Source organism: Mesoplodon mirus (assembly GCF_964341445.2).
Source record: "Mesoplodon mirus genome assembly, chromosome: 7".
NCBI lineage: Eukaryota > Metazoa > Chordata > Mammalia > Artiodactyla > Ziphiidae > Mesoplodon > Mesoplodon mirus.
The window spans coordinates 56,215,980-56,236,105 of NC_138983.1; the positions used below are offsets into that span (position 1 = coordinate 56,215,980).

The 20,126-nt window shown below is 41.6% G+C and overlaps 1 protein-coding gene across 1 annotated transcript in view; it reads left to right on the forward strand.

Annotated features, from left to right (window-relative positions):
- The window catches only part of C2CD3 (C2 domain containing 3 centriole elongation regulator), a 128,065-nt gene that overhangs the window by 82,229 nt on the left and 25,710 nt on the right, over nt 1–20,126 (forward strand). The window contains exons 25-29 of the mRNA XM_082626709.1: nt 5,962–6,100; nt 8,822–8,886; nt 9,732–9,937; nt 11,638–11,771; nt 17,022–17,183. Coding sequence (XP_082482835.1) covers nt 5,962–6,100; nt 8,822–8,886; nt 9,732–9,937; nt 11,638–11,771; nt 17,022–17,183 — 706 coding nt within the window. The remainder of the gene's footprint in view (nt 1–5,961; nt 6,101–8,821; nt 8,887–9,731; nt 9,938–11,637; nt 11,772–17,021; nt 17,184–20,126) is intronic.

A 20,126-nucleotide genomic window follows, 5' to 3' on the forward strand; every position in this document is an offset into this window, starting at 1 on the left:
TGAGTCAGTTATAAATGGCCAAGCTTTTGTGAAAACCATGTAGATGCTTCCTTAGTATCCAGGTTGGCTGTCCTCCTGCCTTCAACAGTGTTCTCTGTGTGTCTGTCCCTCTCATGCCTTAGAAGCTTCTTCCTTGAGGAAGGAAACGAATGATTCCTTAGTGCAAAGCCTGCATGCAGAGGATTCACTAACAGTCCTGAATTATGCCTTAAACCTGAGGCAGCATAGTCCCCACTGTGGTCCTGGTTCTGAAATACAAGAGTTTCTTGGATACTTTTGTTAGAAAAGGCTCTAAGGAGCCTTCAAGAATCAGCTTCAGTACTCATAAGACTTGTGTACTTATACTCAACGTGACCGGTATCTCTAGCCCTGTCTTACAAATGAGGCAATCAAGGAACAGAAATATAAAGTGATTTGAGGTAATCTAAATTATACTCAGTGAAAATCAAAACCATCTTCAGTATCATCATCCTTTAGAGGCTCTCTTTCAACTACCCAGGCAGGGTTACAGGTCCTTCTCTGTTCCCACAGTCCCCTGTGCTTTTGGCATAGTCTTTATCTTATTGTATTATAATTATCTGTGTCTCTGCCTCCAGATCAAGAATCAGATCTGACTCATCTGTGCAGGTGTGCCACAGAGCAGCTGTCAGTTAATGTTAGCTTAACAAAACTGAACTAGGTTTTTATTAACATAAAAATTTGGGCATTGCTTGAGGGAAAGTTTCCATCTGTTCACTCCAGGCCAGAGGGAGAGCTTTTCTCTTAACCAGGTAGAATTAATTAGAAGTATTGCAATGGAATATCCCTGGAATAGGAGTTAGGAAACCTGGCTGGATCTTCCAAATGCTAGTTTACCAGATGTGTGACAAGCAAGCCACTTTACCTCTCTGTTCCTTGGTTGCCTTATTTGTAAAATAGAGACAGAGACACCCATCTTGTGTGATTATCAGGGATGTCATCAGCACAAGTTTAGTGCTGATAAGAAAACTGTAAGCTGTAAAGTGTTAAAAATAAGGGGTGGTTATTTTAATCTCATTGAAGCATTCATACCATTTTTGATGCATAAAACTACTACTTTCATACTTATGTAAAACACAGGAAATCCAGTGAAAACTCTTAAAATGGTAAAGCTGGCTCATCTCAAGTCCTCTTAACTGCTCTCAATGTGTGTCCCAACCCAGTAGGAAGTATAGCAGTTTTCATCTTGGCTGCCTCCAAAAGTATATTAGAACTTGACCTTTTCCAGGAAGGTAAACAGGCCCAGCTAAGTTTCCAAGCACAAAGGGAGAGCCAGGGAAACCTGATAGACCCAAGCAGATTTCTTTATCACCTGCCTCTTTGGCTGAAAGGAGTATTTCTGTTCAAGACTGAATAAGGTACTCTTTTTTTCCAAAGTAAAAATAGTACTTCTCTTTCAGGGACTTTAGCTAATAGCAGCCTCAATAATAACGAACCTTAAAAGGGGGGGTTGGGCTTCCCTAGTGGCGCAGTGGTTGAGAGTCCGCCTGCCGATGCAGGGGACACGGGTTCGTGCCCCGGTCCGGGAAGATCCCACATGCCGCAGAGTGGCTGGGCCCGTGAGCCATGGCCGCTGAGCCTGTGCATCCGGAGCCTGTGCTCCACAACGGGAGAGGCCACAACAGTGAGAGGCCCGCATACTGCAAAAAAAAAAAAAGGGGGTGGGGGGGTTGAGGTATGAGAGAGAGATCGGAGCAGTATTGGTATATATCTAGAATCATAGAATTTTATCGTAGGAAGTAATTTGAGAGCACATGTTTCTGAAGAAACTTGATGCCCAGAGAGCCAGAATGAAGTACCCAATATGTCACACTAAATCAGTGGCAGAGTACACCAGAACTGAGGGGTCCTATCTCTCAGAACTATAGTTGGTCCTCTCTGCTGATCTCTCTCAGAGCTTTCCTGGGCAGATGCTGCTGTCCTCTGCTGGCGCACACAGCACGCACACAAGGCAGCTTCTCTCTCTTCTCCAACCCTGGCAATCGTCTGTAGACAAAGGGCAGCAGGGAGTCTACAAACCTTTAATAAGGGCCGTGGGCCTACTCTGTGCATTAGTTTAGTGAGGGAAACACAGACACACACAGATTATTGTAGAATACTATGGAAGCTGTCAGTATAGAGGCAGATTATCTCTCCCTAGCTGTGAGGATTTATGACATTCTGTTGGAAGAAATCAGTTGAGAAGCTTGAGACCTATTAATACTAAGGAAAATGGGAGACAGAGAGAGAGAGGTGAGATTGAGAGAGAGATGGAAGCTGTGTCAGGGAGAGTCCAGTTACAGGAAACAACTCCCTCCAGCCATTTTATTTACTTATTTTTATTTATTTATTTATTTATTTATTTATTTATTTATTTATTTTTGGCTGTGTTCGGTCTTCATTGCTGTGCGCAGGCTTTCTCTTGTTGCAACAAGCAGGGGCTATTCGTTGCGGTGTGCGGGCTTCTCATTGCAGTGGCTTCTCTTGTTGTGGAGCACGGGCTCTAGGCGCGCGGGCTTCAGTAGTTGTGGCACGTGGGCTCAGTAGTTGGGGCTCGCAGGCTCTAGAGCGCAGGCTCAGTAGTTGTGGCGCACGGGCTTAGTTGCTCCACGGCATGTGGGATCCTCCCAGACCAGGGCTTGAATCCATGTCCCCTGCATTGGCAGTCAGATTCTTAACTACTGCGCCACCAGGGAAGTCCCACTCCAGCCATTTTAAACAGAGAGGAGTTTAATATAGATGACTAAGGTACTTCAAGTTATTGGAAGGGCTCAGGGAGTGGGCTCTAGGCTAAGCTTTCAGGAGAGAACCAGTAGATCTTTTAAGTTTGAAATACAGTGCCAACACTGCAGCCCAGTGATTGGAAACTCTCATCAGCGCTATTGACATCGGGCCTCTGGGGCCTCAGGGACCAAACCCTGAGTAGAAAACTCAGTGTCATCCTTGCTAGTAGCAAAAGCAAAAGGGAAAGGAACGTGTATGTCCTCTGCCTCACGTCTGCCTTCCAGATCTGTTGTCATGGCATATAACAGATAGAGACCAATTTGTATCCATACTGTAGCACAAAAGAGTCTGTGACCCTTTCAATCTCCCCATTAAAGGAATACAATACAGTAAAAGTTAGTGGGGGTGGATGCTGAGCAAGCCAGTCCATGTAATACTGTTGAGTTTCACAAAAATAAAACTTTTTAAAGAAGATAGCTCACTAGATACAGGTACCATTAGTGCTATTCTGTACACTTTACATTAGTAACAACGGGTGCTGTATTATTGATTTCCACTAATTATTCTTTGCTTACTACCATTTTATTAGAATCATTTTTTCCTGCTCTTTCAAGAATATGCTTGTAAACTGGTTTTGCCAGGTTGTAGCCAGTGGTTTTTTGTTTTATTTTGTTCCTCCTGTAGTTCTTCTGTGTATCTTAGTGTTTCTCTGCCTCCTGGTTAAGCCTTTCTCAGGGTCCTGCTTTGTTGGCAACTCTTGCACACGCCTCAGCTCCCTCCTGCCTCGCAGCCACTACCAGCTCTCACTTCTAAGGCTAGCATTCCTCTTCCTCCTCTTCAGTTCTCTTTCCCAAGGCCTTGTTGCAAAATCTCCACTCCTTTGTCTCTGTTCATCACCCATTTTCTTTCTTTATTAATTATCCCCAGTAAGAGGGACTAAAAAGTAATGCCATCTGGTCTGGTTGTTAGAAGTCACTAGATTAAATAACATGACGTAAATTTTTAACCAAGATTTGGGGGGAAATATCATTTTTAGTTTAAACAAATACGGCTATATTATGGAAGATAATGTAAAATCCTCATGAAATTTTAGATAATATACAAGCCAGTTAATAGATGTCATGTGTGTTGTTGCTCTTTCAAGGCAACAAGAACCCCAATGCTCCAGATTTTAGTATTTACTTATCTCTAAAAGTTGTTACTTTGGTGGGAAAATTTGAAAAGAATTGGTCTACTCTAATGGAAATTAGAGAGAACAGACTTGTGGTTGCCAAGGGGAAGGGGGGTGGGGGAGGGAAGGACTAGGAGTGTGGGATTAGCAGATGTAAACTATTATATGTAGGATGGATAAACAAGGTTCTACTGTAGAGCACAGGGGACTATATTCAATATCCTGTGATAAACCATCATGGAAAAAATATTTTTTAAAATGTCTGTGTGTGTATTACTGAGTCACTTTGCTATACAGCAGAGATTGCCACAACATTGTAAATCAACTATACTTTAATAAAAAATAAAATAATTTTTTTTTAAAAAGCACTTAATAAAACTACAAAAAAAAAAATTGGTCTACTCTAATGGAAATTCTTTTGGTTGAGGAAAACATAGCAAAGCAAAATTGCAGGCACTTCTGTTTCCCTAAAGAATGTTGAAGTTGGAGAGATCTAATGATGGGGGTATAACGTTCAGAGATTCTGCCTAGAGAGTCAAGAGAGGCTTCTCAGAGTAGAAGGTACTAGAGTCTGTCTTTTAAAGGCTACTTATTAAATGTTACACTGCTTGTGGAGGGGAGTAAAATCAGCATTCCTGAGTATAAATGTGTTCATCGGATTTTCTGTCCACAGGGACAGCCTGGGGTCTTTGGAAGAGTAGTTACTGAAAGGAGCAATCAGAGAAGGAGCAATCAGAGAAGGAGCAGGGTGGAGCCTCAAAGATTAACTTCACCTACAAAGTAAAGTGGGAGTATGCATTTGGGGAAGCCTTGAGCTAGTCAGGTAGAAAGAAGACAAACCATTTAGAATCCACATACAGAATTTGTTCCTCTGGATCACGTAAATAATATTTAAGACATACTTATTTTCTTCTCTTCTCTTTCCTTCATCTGTAATCCTGAGTCATAGCATTTTAGAGCTGAAAGGGATCTTATGGAATGTATAGAGTCTACTTCATTATAGAGTCTGTGTTATTCATCACTGTCGAAAAGAACTTTGTACTGTGATGGAAATGTTCTATATTTTTACTGTCCAGTATGGTAGCCACTAGCCACATGTAGCTATTGAGTGCTTGAAATATAGCTGTGTAACTAAGAAACAGAATTTTTAATCTTATTTAATTTTCACTAATTTAAAGTAAAATAGCCACCTGTGGTTAGTGGTTATCTTGTTGGACAGCTGAGTTAGACTATCTAGTATTGTCATCCGTCTTCATTTTACATTGTTTTAAGAGAAAATAAATGACTGAGTCTCCCACATTGGAAACCCGATCTTGTAAAATTAGCATCAGCACAGTACTCAGTGTTTTACATTCATTTAACTCTAGTGGAGGCAATACAGGCAATGGCTGAGAGCTTGGGCTCTAGAGCCAGAATGCTTGAATTTGACTCTCAGTTTACCGTTTAGTAAATGTGTGACCACTTAATAAGTGTTTGATCTCTCTGTACCCCAGTTTTTTCATCTATATAATGGGAATAATAATAATATCTTCCTCATAGGTTTGTTGTAATGATTAAATGAGTTAATACATGTATAGTTCTTAGAATAGTGCCTGGCACATAGTAAGTGTTATATAAGTGTTACCTACTATTATTATTTATTTTTAATGTTTACAACATCTGAGGAGGTGTAAGTATCATATGCCCCATTTGTGGAAGCGGTGGCCTAGATAGGCCTTGCCCAAGGTTACACAGAATGTGTATGGCAGAGCTAATCATTGATCATCTGACTTGTAAGTCCAGGCTCTTTGCAGTTCTGTCTTTTGCCTCTTAACCCAATATTTTCCATCATCCCACAGAGTACAAGGAGATGGGAGAAGTTGTTTCTTGCTGGGTAGTATTTATGAACTGAACCTTGAAAGGACAGTTTCAGTAGCAGAAACATTTCATACACAGGGAATAGCTCAAAGAAAGACCCAAAGGTAGGAGAGAGCTAAGAATGGTTCTTCTTGTACCTGTATAATGAGAGGCTTCCAACACATTCTTTTTAGTACCCTAAAGTATAGTCACTCCACTCTTTTCTATTTCAGGGAGCCCCTTGACACAGAGGAAAGTATCAATACCCAGTTGTTGTGTATCCTTCACAACAGCTGATGAGCCATCTCCTATCTACACCCCAGTGGTTGAAAACACAGATTCCCCCATCTGGAATTTTCAACAGCAATCAAGGTTTGTATTTTATGATTTTCCATCAACCTTCCAAAATCTGCTTTTTGTTCCAAGAGACAAATTCAGAGTGAGGAATGTAACAGACACAACAATATTGAGCAGAGTTGGAGAATGCTTTCCTTTAATCCTAGTGCTTATGAATTCACAGCTAGTGGTGGTTTAAAGGTTTATTTGTGGTGTTTTTTAACTCTGCTCAGTACAACTCAAAAATTTTTCAGTGAAGACCTCTTATATGCTCTGCTCTGTTCTGGGCAGTGGGAATTAAAGGTAATCAATTAAGACAGTCCCTGAAGACCCCTCAGCTAAGTGTGGAAGAAAGTATGCAAGCTACCTAGGTGAAGAAGGCAGAGAGGACTGATCTCAGGAAAGGCTGTGGATTATACATCCTTGGAAAAGATTTCTGGTGCAGTGGAAAGAGCCAGGGCTTGGAACCAGAGAGACTTGGCCTCATACCCCATCTCTGTCATTTACTAGCTGTGTGAACAAGTTACATAACATCTCTGAGCCTCAGATTCCTCATCTGTAAAGTGGAGGTAATTTTTACAGGGTTATTAGGAGGTCCAAATTACATGACATTTAGGGAAATTACCTCCTGGTACGTGGTAGGTACATAACAAATGACAGATCTCCTTTGGAAGCTCAAAAAAAGGGGGAGATGGAGTCCTGTCAACCATGTGGCAGTGCAGCTCGGAGGTCAGGGGCTGGTACAGAGGCCCACTGCTGTGGTACCAGGCTCTCCTCCCTTTTCTTCTGTTACCTGTTGCATTATCATTAAAAGTGGGATTCTATTACTAATTATTGTTACTATTATCTTTACACTGCATTACCTTTTGCAAAGTTTAATTCTTGTCCACCAACACTAGCCATGCCACATGGTATCTGATCTGCTGTTTTCTCACAGTGTTTATGTACCTAATCGAGTCTCAGCAGTTGCTCACATGTTCAGTGTTGTGAAATCTGAGTGGTTGACTTGAGTCAGGAGCTATAACTGCAGTGACAACTCAGTACTCTCTATGGTGAGCTACTGGAAATAATAGATATTCTGGCCATAGTGGCTAGTACTGAAATATAAAATCTGCCTCAAAAGATAGGTGACCAGAGGGCTGAGCTTCTAAGTGAGGGTGATTTGTTCATTCAGAACCTAACTTTACTAACTTGTTAAAGCAACATTAACAATCACCTCATTTCATCCCCTAACTATACAGTTGAGGAGACTGTGGCCCAAGGAGGTTACATAGTCTGTTGGTAACAGAGGCAAGATTAGAAGAAAAATGAATGATGGTGCTGTGTGCAATTTCTTTATCACAAAATTGTTTCATTTGATCCTCCTAGAAACCTTGTAGGTAGATAATAATATCCCGTTTAACAGGTAGGAAAATCAGGGCTCAAAGAGACTGAGTGGGCTTCCCTGGTGGTGCAGTGGTTGAGGGTCTGCTTGCCAGTGCAGGGGACACGGGTTTGAGCCCTGGTCAGGGAAGATCCCACATGCCATGGAGCAACTAAGCCCATGTGCTACAGCTGCTGAGCCTGCGCTCTAGAGCCCGTGGGCCACAAATACTGAGCCCGTGTGCTACAACTACTGAAGCCCGTGCGCCTGGAGCCTGTGCTTCGCAGCAAAGAGAAGCCACCACGATGAGAGGCCTGCACACTGCAATGAAGAGTAGCCCCTGCTTGCCGCAACTAGAGAAGGCCTGCGCAACAATGAAGCCAAAAATAAATAAATTAATTTAATTAAGTTAAAAAAAAACAAATTTGGTTTCTTCCAAACATACATTAAAAAAAAAAAAAAAAAAGAGAGACTGAGTGCTCAGGGTCACTCAGGTAATACTAGGAGAGCTAGAATTCAGAGGTGGATATTTTGACCCCCGGCTAGAATTCAAATCTCTGACACAGTATTTGTTCCAAGTTAGCACAGTGCCTCTCACTGGTCTTGAAGTCGGCTCTCTTCATTTCCCCATTGGAGTCTGGAGAAGGAAATTAAGTCTCTTAGTTTTCTCTGGTTCTCCATCTTGCTCCCCTGGAGCAAGGGTACCTGCTTTGTAGTTTAAAACTATATAATTCACTTCATATAAAATATATTAGAGGTGCTCAGTGAATTCCACATTGACTTCTTTAACCTGGTAAGAAAGTTGGATACTTTCTTATTTTGGTGCCTTGCCTCTGCACAGTGTGGCTCTGGAGTCAGGCAAACTGGGTTCCAATCACAGCTCTGCCACTTACTGACTCTTATGTGACCTTGAAAAACTGACTTCACATCTCTGAGCCCAGCTTCATCATCTGTAAAACAAGGATAATAATGTCCATGTCATAGGTTTTTGTGCAGATTACATGTATAAGAAACACTTGGCACGATGGCTGGCCCGAGGTAGGTACTCAATGAACACTTTTTCCTCTCTTCTCACTATCTCCACACACCACCACAAGGCATAAGAAGAATCCTTACCTGCTCCAATAAAACGGGGTAGGGGGGTAGGGGGAAGAATACTACATCACGGTTGCTTGTTTTTAGGTCTTGACAAGTTCCTAGTTACTTCACCTCTCTGAGCCTCCAGTCCCTCCTTTTAACTGTGAAGATAAAAATATATCCTAGAAGATGATCCTAAGCATGAAATGAAAATGTTAGAAAAGTGTTTTGCAACTATAAGATGTTCTTCATGTCTAAGTTTCATACTAGAGGAGCTTCCTACGCAGTTAATCTATGGTGGTTGTTTTTCTTAATAGGCTATCAAAAGAGCTTCTTTTGGACCCACAACAAACTCTGGTCTTCAAAGTTTGGCATAAAGGAGGTATGAACTCTGTCTTACTTGGTTGTAAAAATAAGTTCACATCATGTTGACAATTTGCCAATCCTTTTCTTTTTTTAACCAAGTAAAACCATGGCACTGATGGTTCTGGGAACACATATGTATGTTAGAGGTAATCCCACAGATTACCCGCTCTCTGTCATTAAGAGCGGTCTGAGGGAATTCCCTCACGGTCCAGTGGTTAGGACTCGTAGCTTTCACTGCTGTGGCCCAGGTTCAATTCCTGGTCAGGGAACTAAGATCCCACAAGCCGTGCAATGCAGCCAAAAAAAAAAAAAAACCAAAAAATGAGCGGCCATAGCCCAAGCTCATTTTGTACCCTGTACTGGTTTTCTAGGGGGTTATTTGTCCTTTTTTTTTGTGAATTATGTCTCCTTTGTTCTTAATTAAATATAATACATATGTATGTTATAGAGAATTTGGAAAATACAGACAAGTAAAAATAAGAAAATGCCAGTCCCTCATAATTCCAAGGGTGATGGTCTTTCAAATGATTTCTTTCAAGAGCCACTGCCCTAAGGAAAATCAGTGAGACGTGATAACATAGGGAAAAGAACAAGTGTTTCTTATGTTTTCTAGTTGCCTGTATCAAGAGGACAGGACTCAACCCTGCCAGCCTTTCCCTACCATACAGTTAGGGAACTTAGAGTAGTTAGAAAGCAGGCTGTGGTTGCCAGTCTCTCATCCTCGTTATCTGTCTTTTCTGTTGATTGTGGAATCACTGAACCCCTTCCCATCCTCTAAATCAGCTTCTCTGTGTGCCACCTCGAATCTCAGTGGCAGGACATGCCCAGCCACATTGCCTAGCTCTTCTCTTTCCCCCACAGATGAGGAGAGGGTGATTGGCTTTGCCTCAGTGGACCTCTCCCCGCTTCTCTCTGGCTTCCAGTTTGTCTGTGGCTGGTACAACATCACAGACTTCAGCGGAGAGTGCCAAGGGCAGATAAAAGTTGCCATCTCCCCTTTGGAGAGTTTGATGCACTTCAGAGAAGAAAGGCAAGCAAGACGTAGGATGGAGACCTCAGGATCACTGGTATGTATCCTGATTCACATCCTTAACCAATAAGGGTTCTACTGAGCAAAACCTATAAGAAGATAATTTACATGTGTTTGGTACTTTCCAGCATACAGAATACATTTGTGTCTCATAATGACCTCATGACTTTTTTGGGGTGAAAATGTTCTGGAATTACATGGTGGTGATGGATGCACAATTCTGAATATACTGAAAACCACTGAATTGAACACTTTCAAAGGGTGAATTTTATAATACGTGAATTAAATCTCAATTTTTAAATAAAGTAAGATTAGTTGCAGTGTGGAATCTGAAACCACATTGGATGAACTTTTTTAAAAAAAAACTCTTACATTAAAATCATTGGTCTATTAAAAATTAAAAAAGAATGGGAAGAGGGGAATTGATGGTAGTAAGTACAGACAACTCTTTCAGAGAGTTTAACTGTAAAGGAAAGAAGACTTTTCCAGGCTGTCCCAGATAGGAGAACTCTATCAAGGCAAAGACCGTGTTTTACTCATCTGTCTGTCACGCATGCCTGGCCCAGGGTTTGGTAAAGTGAGCATCAGTAAATATCAAATGAATGAATGAGTGAATAAATGCATGCGTGAGAAAATGACAAAGAGTTTAAATAGTCCCCATATAGGAGGGTCTCTTCTTTACATCAACCCTGGTAATCATGAGACAAGAAATATCACAGCCAGATTATCCTCACATGTAAGGAAAATGTAAGATGTCCAGCCAGGAGTTCACAAACTAGTGGAGGAAACAAGAGCATAAATAAAAATAAAGCAGCCTTTTAAAAGCAGTCTGAGGGCTTCCTCGTGGCGCAGCAGTTGGGAATCCGCCTGCCAATGCAGGGGACACGGGTTTGATCCCTGGTCCAGGAAGATCCCACATGCCGTGGAGCAGCTAAGCCTGTGCACCACAACTACTGAGCATGAGCTGTAGAGCCCATGAGCCACAACTACTGAGCCCACGAGCCACAGCTACTGAGGCCTGCGTGCCTAGAGCCCGCGCTCCGCAACAAGAGAAGCCACGACAATGAGAAGCCCGCGCACTGAAATGAAGAGTAGCCCCCGCTTGCCGCAACTAGAGAAAGCCCACGCGCAGCAACGAAAACCCAAATGCAGGCAAAAATTAATTAATTAATTAATTAAATGTTTTTTAAAAATTAAAAAAAGTCTGATAATGTAGTCTGTAAAATGGGGATAATAATAGTAGCTACCTCATAAGATTGTGATGTTTAAATGAGAAAATGCATGTACCTTGCTTAGTACAGTGTTCAATACACAGAAAATAATAAATTATATGCATACAATAAATTTTTTTTTTTTTAATTTATTTATTTATTCATTTATTTTTGGCTGTGTTGGGTCTTCGTTTCTGTGCGAGGGCTTTCTCTAGTTGCGGCAAGTGGGGGCCCCTCTTCATCGCGGTGCGCGGGCCTCTCACTGTCGCGGCCTCTCTTGTTGCGGAGCACAGGCTCCAGACGCGCAGGCTCAGTAGTTGTGGCTCATGCGCCCAGTTGCTCCGCAGCATGTGGGATCTTCCCAGACCAGGGCTCGAACCTGTGTCCCCTGCATTGGCAGGCAGATTCTCAACCACTGCGCCACCAGGGAAGCCCCATACAATAAATTTTACAAATTTATTTGTACTGCTTTTTTCCAAAAGGATTTGTGGCAACAAGTGTGCCATTTTTCACTTTGCTTCTACAGATCCCAGTATACAGTACCTTTTCCTTCCCTGCCTCTGATATGTATGGTGCATTCCCTGGCTGCATTGCAGGACAGACTCCAGAACAACTTGTTCACACCTCATCAAAGGAAGTTGATTTCTCCTCTCCTGAGAGGTGAGTGATTTCTTTATGATAGAAGGAAATGGGGTCAAGAGTGGAAATGTGCAAACTAGCTTTTCATTTCTCTCTTTCCTTTATTAGAGGAAGAAATGAGAGACAGGGAAAGACAATTGACCTTCTTTCATAACCCCTGGGAACCCCAAGATCCTATGAAAACCGTTTTTTGTTTGTTTGTTTTTTTGCGATATGCGGGCCTCTAACTGTTGTGGCCTCTCCCGTTCCGGAGCACAGGCTCCAGACGTGCAGACTCAGCGGCCATGGCTCACGGGCCCAGCTGCTCCGCGGCATGTGGGATCCTCCCAGACCAGGGCACGAACCCGTGTCCCCTGCATCGGCAGGCGAACTCTCAACCACTGCACCACCAGGGAAGCCCTGAAAACAGTTTTTATAAGATAGAAACTAGGGACTTCCCTGGTGGTACAGTGGTTAAGAATCTGCCTTCCAATGCAGGGGACACAGGCTCGATCTGTGGTCGGGGAGCTAAGATCCCACGTGCTGCAGAGCAACTGAGCCTGTGCGCAGCAACTACAGAGCCCACGTGCTCTGGAGCCCACACGCCACAACTAGAGAGCCTGCATGCCGCAATGAAAGATCCCGCATGCTGCAAATAAGACCCATCGCAGCCAAAAATAAATAAATAAATATTTTTTTAAAAAAGGGAAGTTTTACTGCTATCAAAAGGGTAGCTTCAGTGCAAGGGACTCTTTTCTCTTTTCCTCAGAGGCCTTTAACCTTCAGCCCTAAAATCAGTCATCAGCTGTGTGAGAAACATATCATGACCTTTCCCCTCCCAAACCTACAGGCCAGGTTATTTTGTGAAAAGCAGTTGGCCCACCCTTTTCACCTAGCCAACTGTGGATATGCATATGGATATCAGGACTAGAGCATATTCCATCCTGTCAAAGGGTAGAATCTAAGACTAAGATTGTTTCATTCCACCCACCCCATTCCCCTCAGGCCCTAGTGTCATTTGGCATCCCCCTGCCTCCATCAGTCTTTTCCTTGGCTCTCTCTCCACCTCAGGGAGAAGGCAAGGGATCTTATACGAGCCACTCCTACAGCAGCAGTTACTGAGTAGACCCTTTATTCCAAGAAAGATACTCTAATACTGCTTAGCCACTCAAAGACCCATTTCAGTGCTATGTAGCTTTCCTACCACAAGAAGAGAGCCTCTGCCCTCTGCATAAAGGGAGCCCATGTGTATGTGAAATCCTAGATCCCAATATCTATTTTATAGGTGTTACGTTGACCATAGCCAATCAGTGAGACAATCAAAGGAATCTCAGAATAATTATGCTGAGAGAGAGAATAATTATGCTGAGAGAGAGAAGCTAGACAAAGAGTACATTGTATATGATTCCATTTATATAAAATTCTAGAAAATGTGTACTAATCTATAGTGACAAAGAAAATCAGTGGTTGCCTAGGGATAAGGCAGGATGAATGGAGCGGGAAAGAGGGAGGAATTACAAAGGACAGGAGGAAACTTTTAGGGGTGATGGATATGTTCATTAATGTGTGTGGTAATGGTTTCCTTAGAGGTACATATATGTCAAAATACATATTGCACACTTTAAATATGTGAAGTTTATTATATACCGGTTATACTTTAATAAAGCAGTGGTTCTCAAACATTTCCACTTCAGAACCCCCTTATACTCTTAAAAATTATTGATGACCTCCAAGAGGTTTGTTTCTGTAGGTTATAGCTATCAGTTTTTACCATATTAGAAATTTAAATGGGGATACTTTTTAATTTCTTACAATTTTTTTATTTTTATTTTTATTGAAGTAGAGTTGATTTATAATACATGTTAGTTTCAGGTGTACAGCACAGTAATTCAGTGATTTTTTTTTTTTTTTTTTTTTTTCTTTTTGCGATATGCGGGCCTCTCACCGTTGCGGCCTCTCCCGTTGCGGAGCACAGGCTCCGGACGCGCAGGCCCAGCGGCCATGGCTCACGGGCCCAGCCGCTCCGCGGCACATGGGATCCTCCCAGACCGGGGCACGAACCCGTATCCCCTGCATCGGCAGGCGGACTCTCAACCACTGCGCCACCAGGGAGGCCCAATTCAGTGATTTTATATATATATATATATTCCTTTGCAGATTCTTTTCCCTTATAGGTTATTACAAAATATTGAGTATAGTTCCCTGTGCTATACAGTAGGTCCTTGTTGGTTATCTTTTTTTTTTTTAATTTTTTAATTTTTTCGGCCGTGCTGTGCAGCATGCAAGATCTTAGTCTCCAAACCAGGGATCAAACCTGTGCCCCCTGCATTGGAAGCACAGAGTCCTAACTGCTGGACCACCAGGGAATTCCCGGTTTTCTGTTTTATATATAGTAGTGTGTATATGTTATAATCCCAACCTTCTAACTTATCCCTCCCTGCAACCCCCGCCAAACTGAGAAACTTTTAAAACAAAATATACAAAATCAGTTGTGTTTCTGTACATCAGAATGAATAATCCAAAATGAAATTGAAAAGATTCCATTTACAATAGCATCAAAAAGAATAAAATACTTAAGAATAAATTTAACCAAAAAAGTACAGAACTTGTTCTCTGAAAACTATAAACCATTGAAATAAATTAAAGAAGTTATAAATAAATGGAAAAATATCCCATGTTCATGGATTGGAAGAATTAATATTGTTAAGATCAGTTCCCCAAATTGATCTGTAGATTCAACATACTCCCTATATCACAGTCCCTGCTGGATTCCTTATGGAAATGGGCAAGCTAGTCCTAAAATTCATATGGAAACTTAAGGGACACAGAATAAGCAAAACAATCTTAAAAAGGAAGAAAAACATTCCCTATTTCAAAACTTACTACAAAGCTACAGTAAACAATACAGTACTGGTATAAGGATAGAAATAAAGATCAACAGAATAGAATTGAGAGTCCAGAAATAAACCCATGTGCCAAGATGTCAAAGGTGCCAAGATGGTTTAATAATAAGAATAGTCTTTTTTCAAGAAATGTGTTGGAACAACTGGATATCCACAAGCAGAAGACTGAAGTGGGACCCCCTTCCTCAGACCAGGTACAAAACTAACTCCAAATGGGTCATATATCTAATTATAAGAGCTAAAACTATAAAAACTCTTAGAAGAAAACATAGTAAATTTTTATAACCTTCGATTAGGCAATGATTCCTTAGATATGACACCAGAAGTAGAAGCAACAAAGGAAAAAATGGATTCATCAAAATTTAAAACTTTCCTTCTACAAACGATACCAAGAAAGTAAAAAGACAACCCACAGAATGTGAGAAAATATTTGCAAATCATAGATCTGATAAGAGACTTGTATCCAGAATATATAAAGAGTTCTTACAACTTAATAATATAAAGCAAATAACTCAATTAAAAATAAGCAAATGGGGCTTCCCTGGTGGCACAGTGGTTGAGAGTCCGCCTGCCGATGCAGGGGACGCGGGTTCATGCCCCAGTCTGGGAAGATCCCACATGCCGTGGAGCGGCTGGGCCCGTGAGCCATGGCCACTGCGCCTGCGCGTCCGGAGCCTGTGCTCTGCAACGGGAGAGGCCACAACAGTGAGAGGCCCGCGTACCGCAAAAAAATAAAAAATAAAAAAAATAAGCAAATGATCTGAATAGATATATCTCTAAAGAAGATATACAAATGGCCGATAAGCACATGAAAGGTGATGGATGTCATTAGCCATCAGGGAAATATAAATGAAAACTATAATGACATACCACTTCACATCCACTAGGACGGCTGTAATCAAAAAGACAAATATCACAAGTGTTGGGGAGGATATGGAGAAATTGGAATCCTCATACATGGCTTGTGGGAATGTAGAATGGTGCAGCTGTTTTGGAAAACAGTCTGGCAGCTCCTTAAAAGGTTAAACATAGAGTAACCATATGATCCAGTACTTTCACTCCTATGTATATACCCAAGAGAAATGAAAACATATGTCCACACAAAAACTTGTACATGATTGTTTGTGGCAGCATTATTCCTAATAACCAAAAAATAGAAATAACCCAAATGTCTATCAACTGATAAGCAGATAAACAAAATGTGATATATCTATACAATGGAAAATTCTTCAGCCATGAAAAGGAATGAAGTACTGATATATGCTACCACATAGATTAAGCTTGAAAACACTATGCTAAATGGAAGAAACTAGTCACAAAACATCACATATGTATGATTCCATTAATATAAAATATCTGGATTAGGCAAATCTATAGAGACAGGAAGTGGATTAGCAGTTTCGTAGGGCTGGGAGGTTTGGGTGGAGGGTCAGGGGAGAGGAGGAAGTATGGAGTAATGGCTGTTATGTGTAGGATTTCTTTTTAGAGTGATGAAAATATTCTAAAATTAATTGTGCTGATGGTTGCACAGCTCTGAATATATTAAAATCCATTGAATTGTACACTTTAAATGGGTGAATTCTTTGGTTTGTGAATTATATCTCAATGAAGCTGTTATTTAAAAAGAAGGGACTTTCCTGGTGGTCCAGTGGTTAAGAATCCGCCTTCCAATGCAGGGGACGCAGGTTTGATCCCTGGTTGGAGAACTAAGATCCCACATGCCACGGGACAATTAAGCCCACGCACCACGACAAGAGAGCCCATGCACTCTGGAGCCCACACGCGCCACAGCTAGAGAGAAGCCTGTGCGCTGCAATGAAGAGCCCGTGCGCCACAACGAAAGATCCCGTGTGCCACAACTAAGACCCAACTAAGCCAAAAATAAATTAATTAATTTTAAATAAATAAATAATAATAATAATTAATTAATTAAAAAGCAAAAAGAAGATGATTATTGCTGGGATCAAGTTCTTGAATACCATGCTAAGGAACTTGAAATTTGTTCTAAAGATAAAAAAAGAGCAGCCAAAGCTAGAAAGGAATGATAGTAATTGAATAGGTTAGTATATGTTGAATGCTTAGAACAGTGCTTGGCACATAATAAGGACTCCATACATGTTGTTGTTATTGTTATTTCAGTTCTGTGTCTTTAAGAAATCACTGGGGCTATAATGTAGAGAATTTAAAAAAGGGGAATGAATAAGACTGAAGACAGAATTATTCAGGAGATAATTATAATCCAAGCAATTGAGTCGATGAAGCTAAAACTGTGGTAGTGGGGATGGATTTGCAGTACCATGTCAGGAGGGTGATTCGTTTGTTGTCACAAATTTATTGTTTGTTTTCTCATTGGTTGGGAATTTTTTTTGCCCCCATTTATTCCTGATAGAAGCAGTACCACAAGAAGCAAGGCATCACGCCATGAAGAGCATGTGCAGAACATCCGCCGATTCCATGAATCCCTGCAGCAGGGAGAGGCAATCTTGCCAAGTGATGACAAACTGACCACATCACCCTTGTCCTCCCATACTTCCATTCTGACTTCTCTCAGGTGAGGCTCTGTGCTGAGTAAAGACACACAGGGAACCATAGTGGAGCGCAAGGTGAAGGGGCAAAGGCAACCTGCAGTACTGCTTTCTATCAGCTACCACTGCTCCGGGATGTTTAGCAAGGGCTTTCGTGTATGTTAGCTTCGAAGTGGACCTGGAGCCTCACAGGAGTCCTCACAGATGAATCTGTCTCAGCTTGAGGGCTTCCAGTCTTTCAGGGGGCTATATTTCTGGTCCACCTATAAATATAGAAACTTTAGATTGGTCATCAAACTTAATAATAACCACCCTCACATCTACTCTACAACTTACGGAGCCTGATCCTGCCTGCTGTCTCACCATCTTTATCCTCACAACCACTGGATTCTTCCAGACCAGCATCTGACCTGTTAATGCTTCCCTATCTCTTTCTTAGTTTAGTCAGCATCTGAGCCAGAAAAGCACTGTGAGAATTGAAAGGACCATTAGAGATCATTTGGATCAGCCCCTGGATTACCTAATAAGAAGTGTGGTGCAGTGGAAAGGACTTGGCTCCAGAGTCAGATAGACTTGATTTCCAATCCTGGCTCTGCCATTCCCAGCAGAGGAGACAGCCATGTTGCCATTATAATTATAACCATGTATGATAAGAGTTCCAGGTTTCCTGGCCAAGGGTACATGGAGGAATGAGTAACATTCTAGGTTGGTCATGGAAAGATATAAAGAAGTCACATTTGAACTGGTCTTTAAAGGAACAAGTCAACAACTATGAAGGGCATTATGTGGAGGAAAAATATGTGCTAAGGCCCAGGAGCATGAAACAATAAGCCCAGTTTGGGGAGATACCAGCAGTGCAGTTAGGGTGAGGCTGAGCGTAAGATGTAAGGAGCAGGGCAAGCTGTGTGGGAGTCAGTTCTTGAAGGGCCTTGAATGTCAGGCCAAGAGTTTGCACTTTTACAACAGTGATTCTCAAATGGAAAGTGATGGGGTCGGGAGGAAGAGAATGTGTAAAGTTTGAGGAAACAAATAAAAAAGGATTTTATTTTTTGAAAAAACTAATCTATTATTTGATTTCATAAAACAAGCTCAGAATGAAAGATTGGCAAAATCTTTTTTGGTGGGACATGGGTTAGAAAGGACTGAGCAGTCATGCTATAGACTGGGAAATTGCTCAAACTTATAAGGAAGTAATATGTTCAGATTCTCATTCTAGGAAGATGCTGGAGATTGGAGGCTAAGTAAAACCATCAACAGTGTGGCTGCATTTTATTGGTCCATTCACATGACATACTTTAGCACCCACTGAGGAAAGAGAGAAAGAAACTCTCCTTCACCCTAGAGCAGTTTCTCTCAACCTCAGCACTGTTGACATTTGGGCCAGATATTTTGCCTGTGGGGGCCTGTCCTGCGCATCGTAGGATATTTAGCAGCATCCCTGGTCTCTATTCACTAAATAGCAGCAACACCCCTCTCCCAGCTGTGACAGCCAAAAATGTGTCCATGCACTGCCCAATGTCCCGTTGGAGCTAAAACCATCAGGCTGAAAACCACTGCCCTGGAGGAGTGGTTCTCAGAATTTAGTGTGTGTCAGAATCACATGAAGAGCTTATTAAAATAGTTATTGCTGGGACCCACCCATACAGTTCTTGATTCAGTAGGTCTAGGATAGGGCCTGAGAATTTGCATTTCTAACAACTTCTCAGGTGATGCTGATGCTGCCAGTCCTAGAGCCAGGTTTTGAGAACCACTGCCGTAGACAAATTCTCTACGAAACAGAGATGAAACAAGATAATGTCAATTTTGCATTACTTCCTTGGGTTCATGGAGCCCTAAAGCAGTGTTTCATTTGAGTCACAGCAATCCTGTGAGGCCTGCAGGGCAAGTATTACCAAACTTTTCCCACAAATGAGGAATTTGCAGCTAGGTGTTAATAGGTTCTATACCCAGAATCTCTGACAAGGCCAGTTGGGTTTGCATATTTTCTAAAGTTTCGCCAAGTTGACATTTTTCTGCATGTTCCTGCTACAGGTATTTATCTATGTGGCATAAACCCAGATATAGACACCTAAGTAAATCCACTATGATTTGATAGAGTTGTGGCTTCTAGTGATAGAATAAGGATCAGCTTTGTCCTCTCATTTAATTTACGTTTGACTCTAAGATATGCAGACTGTTCTTAACAAAAGGATAGAAAGACTTTCTGTTTACTTCACAGTTATTTAGTGTCTGTGTTGTGCAAGTTGTGCCAGGCACACTGAGTATACTAGAGAAATAGAGAAGTTTGAGATGTTATCTTCTATTACCAGACGCGCATGGCCTAGTTAGGGAAACTAAACTAACACATAATGAGAAAACTAAGGGAAAAGCTAAGGCAGAAGGTTAGATGCCAAGAGTGAAGGAGTTTAAGGGAGAGGTGGCCTAATGACTTGGGGCAGTGGACTTTGAAAAGGAGAAATATGAGCTGCACCTTAAAAAGTGAATAGGACAGGGACAGAGCAGGGAGCAGCTTGAACTCGGGTTCTAGCCTGCAGGGGTGTGAGGCAGAAATGAACCCAGTTGGGACAGAGCCCATCTACTATAATGGAAAAAGCATAAGTCTTGGAGTTCCAGTTTCCGAGTAGCTGCATGCTACTACTTACCCTAGACAAATCACTTAAATTCTCTGACCCTCACATTCCTTATTTGTAAAACAGTAATTACTGATCTCAGCTGGTTGGATGAGAATTAAACAAGGTAATGTGTTTGAAAGCATAAAACGTAAAATCCTATGCAAGTGAAGGTGGTAATAGTTGGTGTGATTTCTCTTCGGAGTAGTAAGAATGAATGTGCCCCCATTAAAGGTTTTTGAACAGAAGATTTTTTTAAAGCTCATTTATTCATGTCTATTTATCCATTCAGCATTCATTTATTTTGTGCCACGCACTGTGCTGGGTGCAGTAGATATAAAGGAATCAGCACAGAGTTCA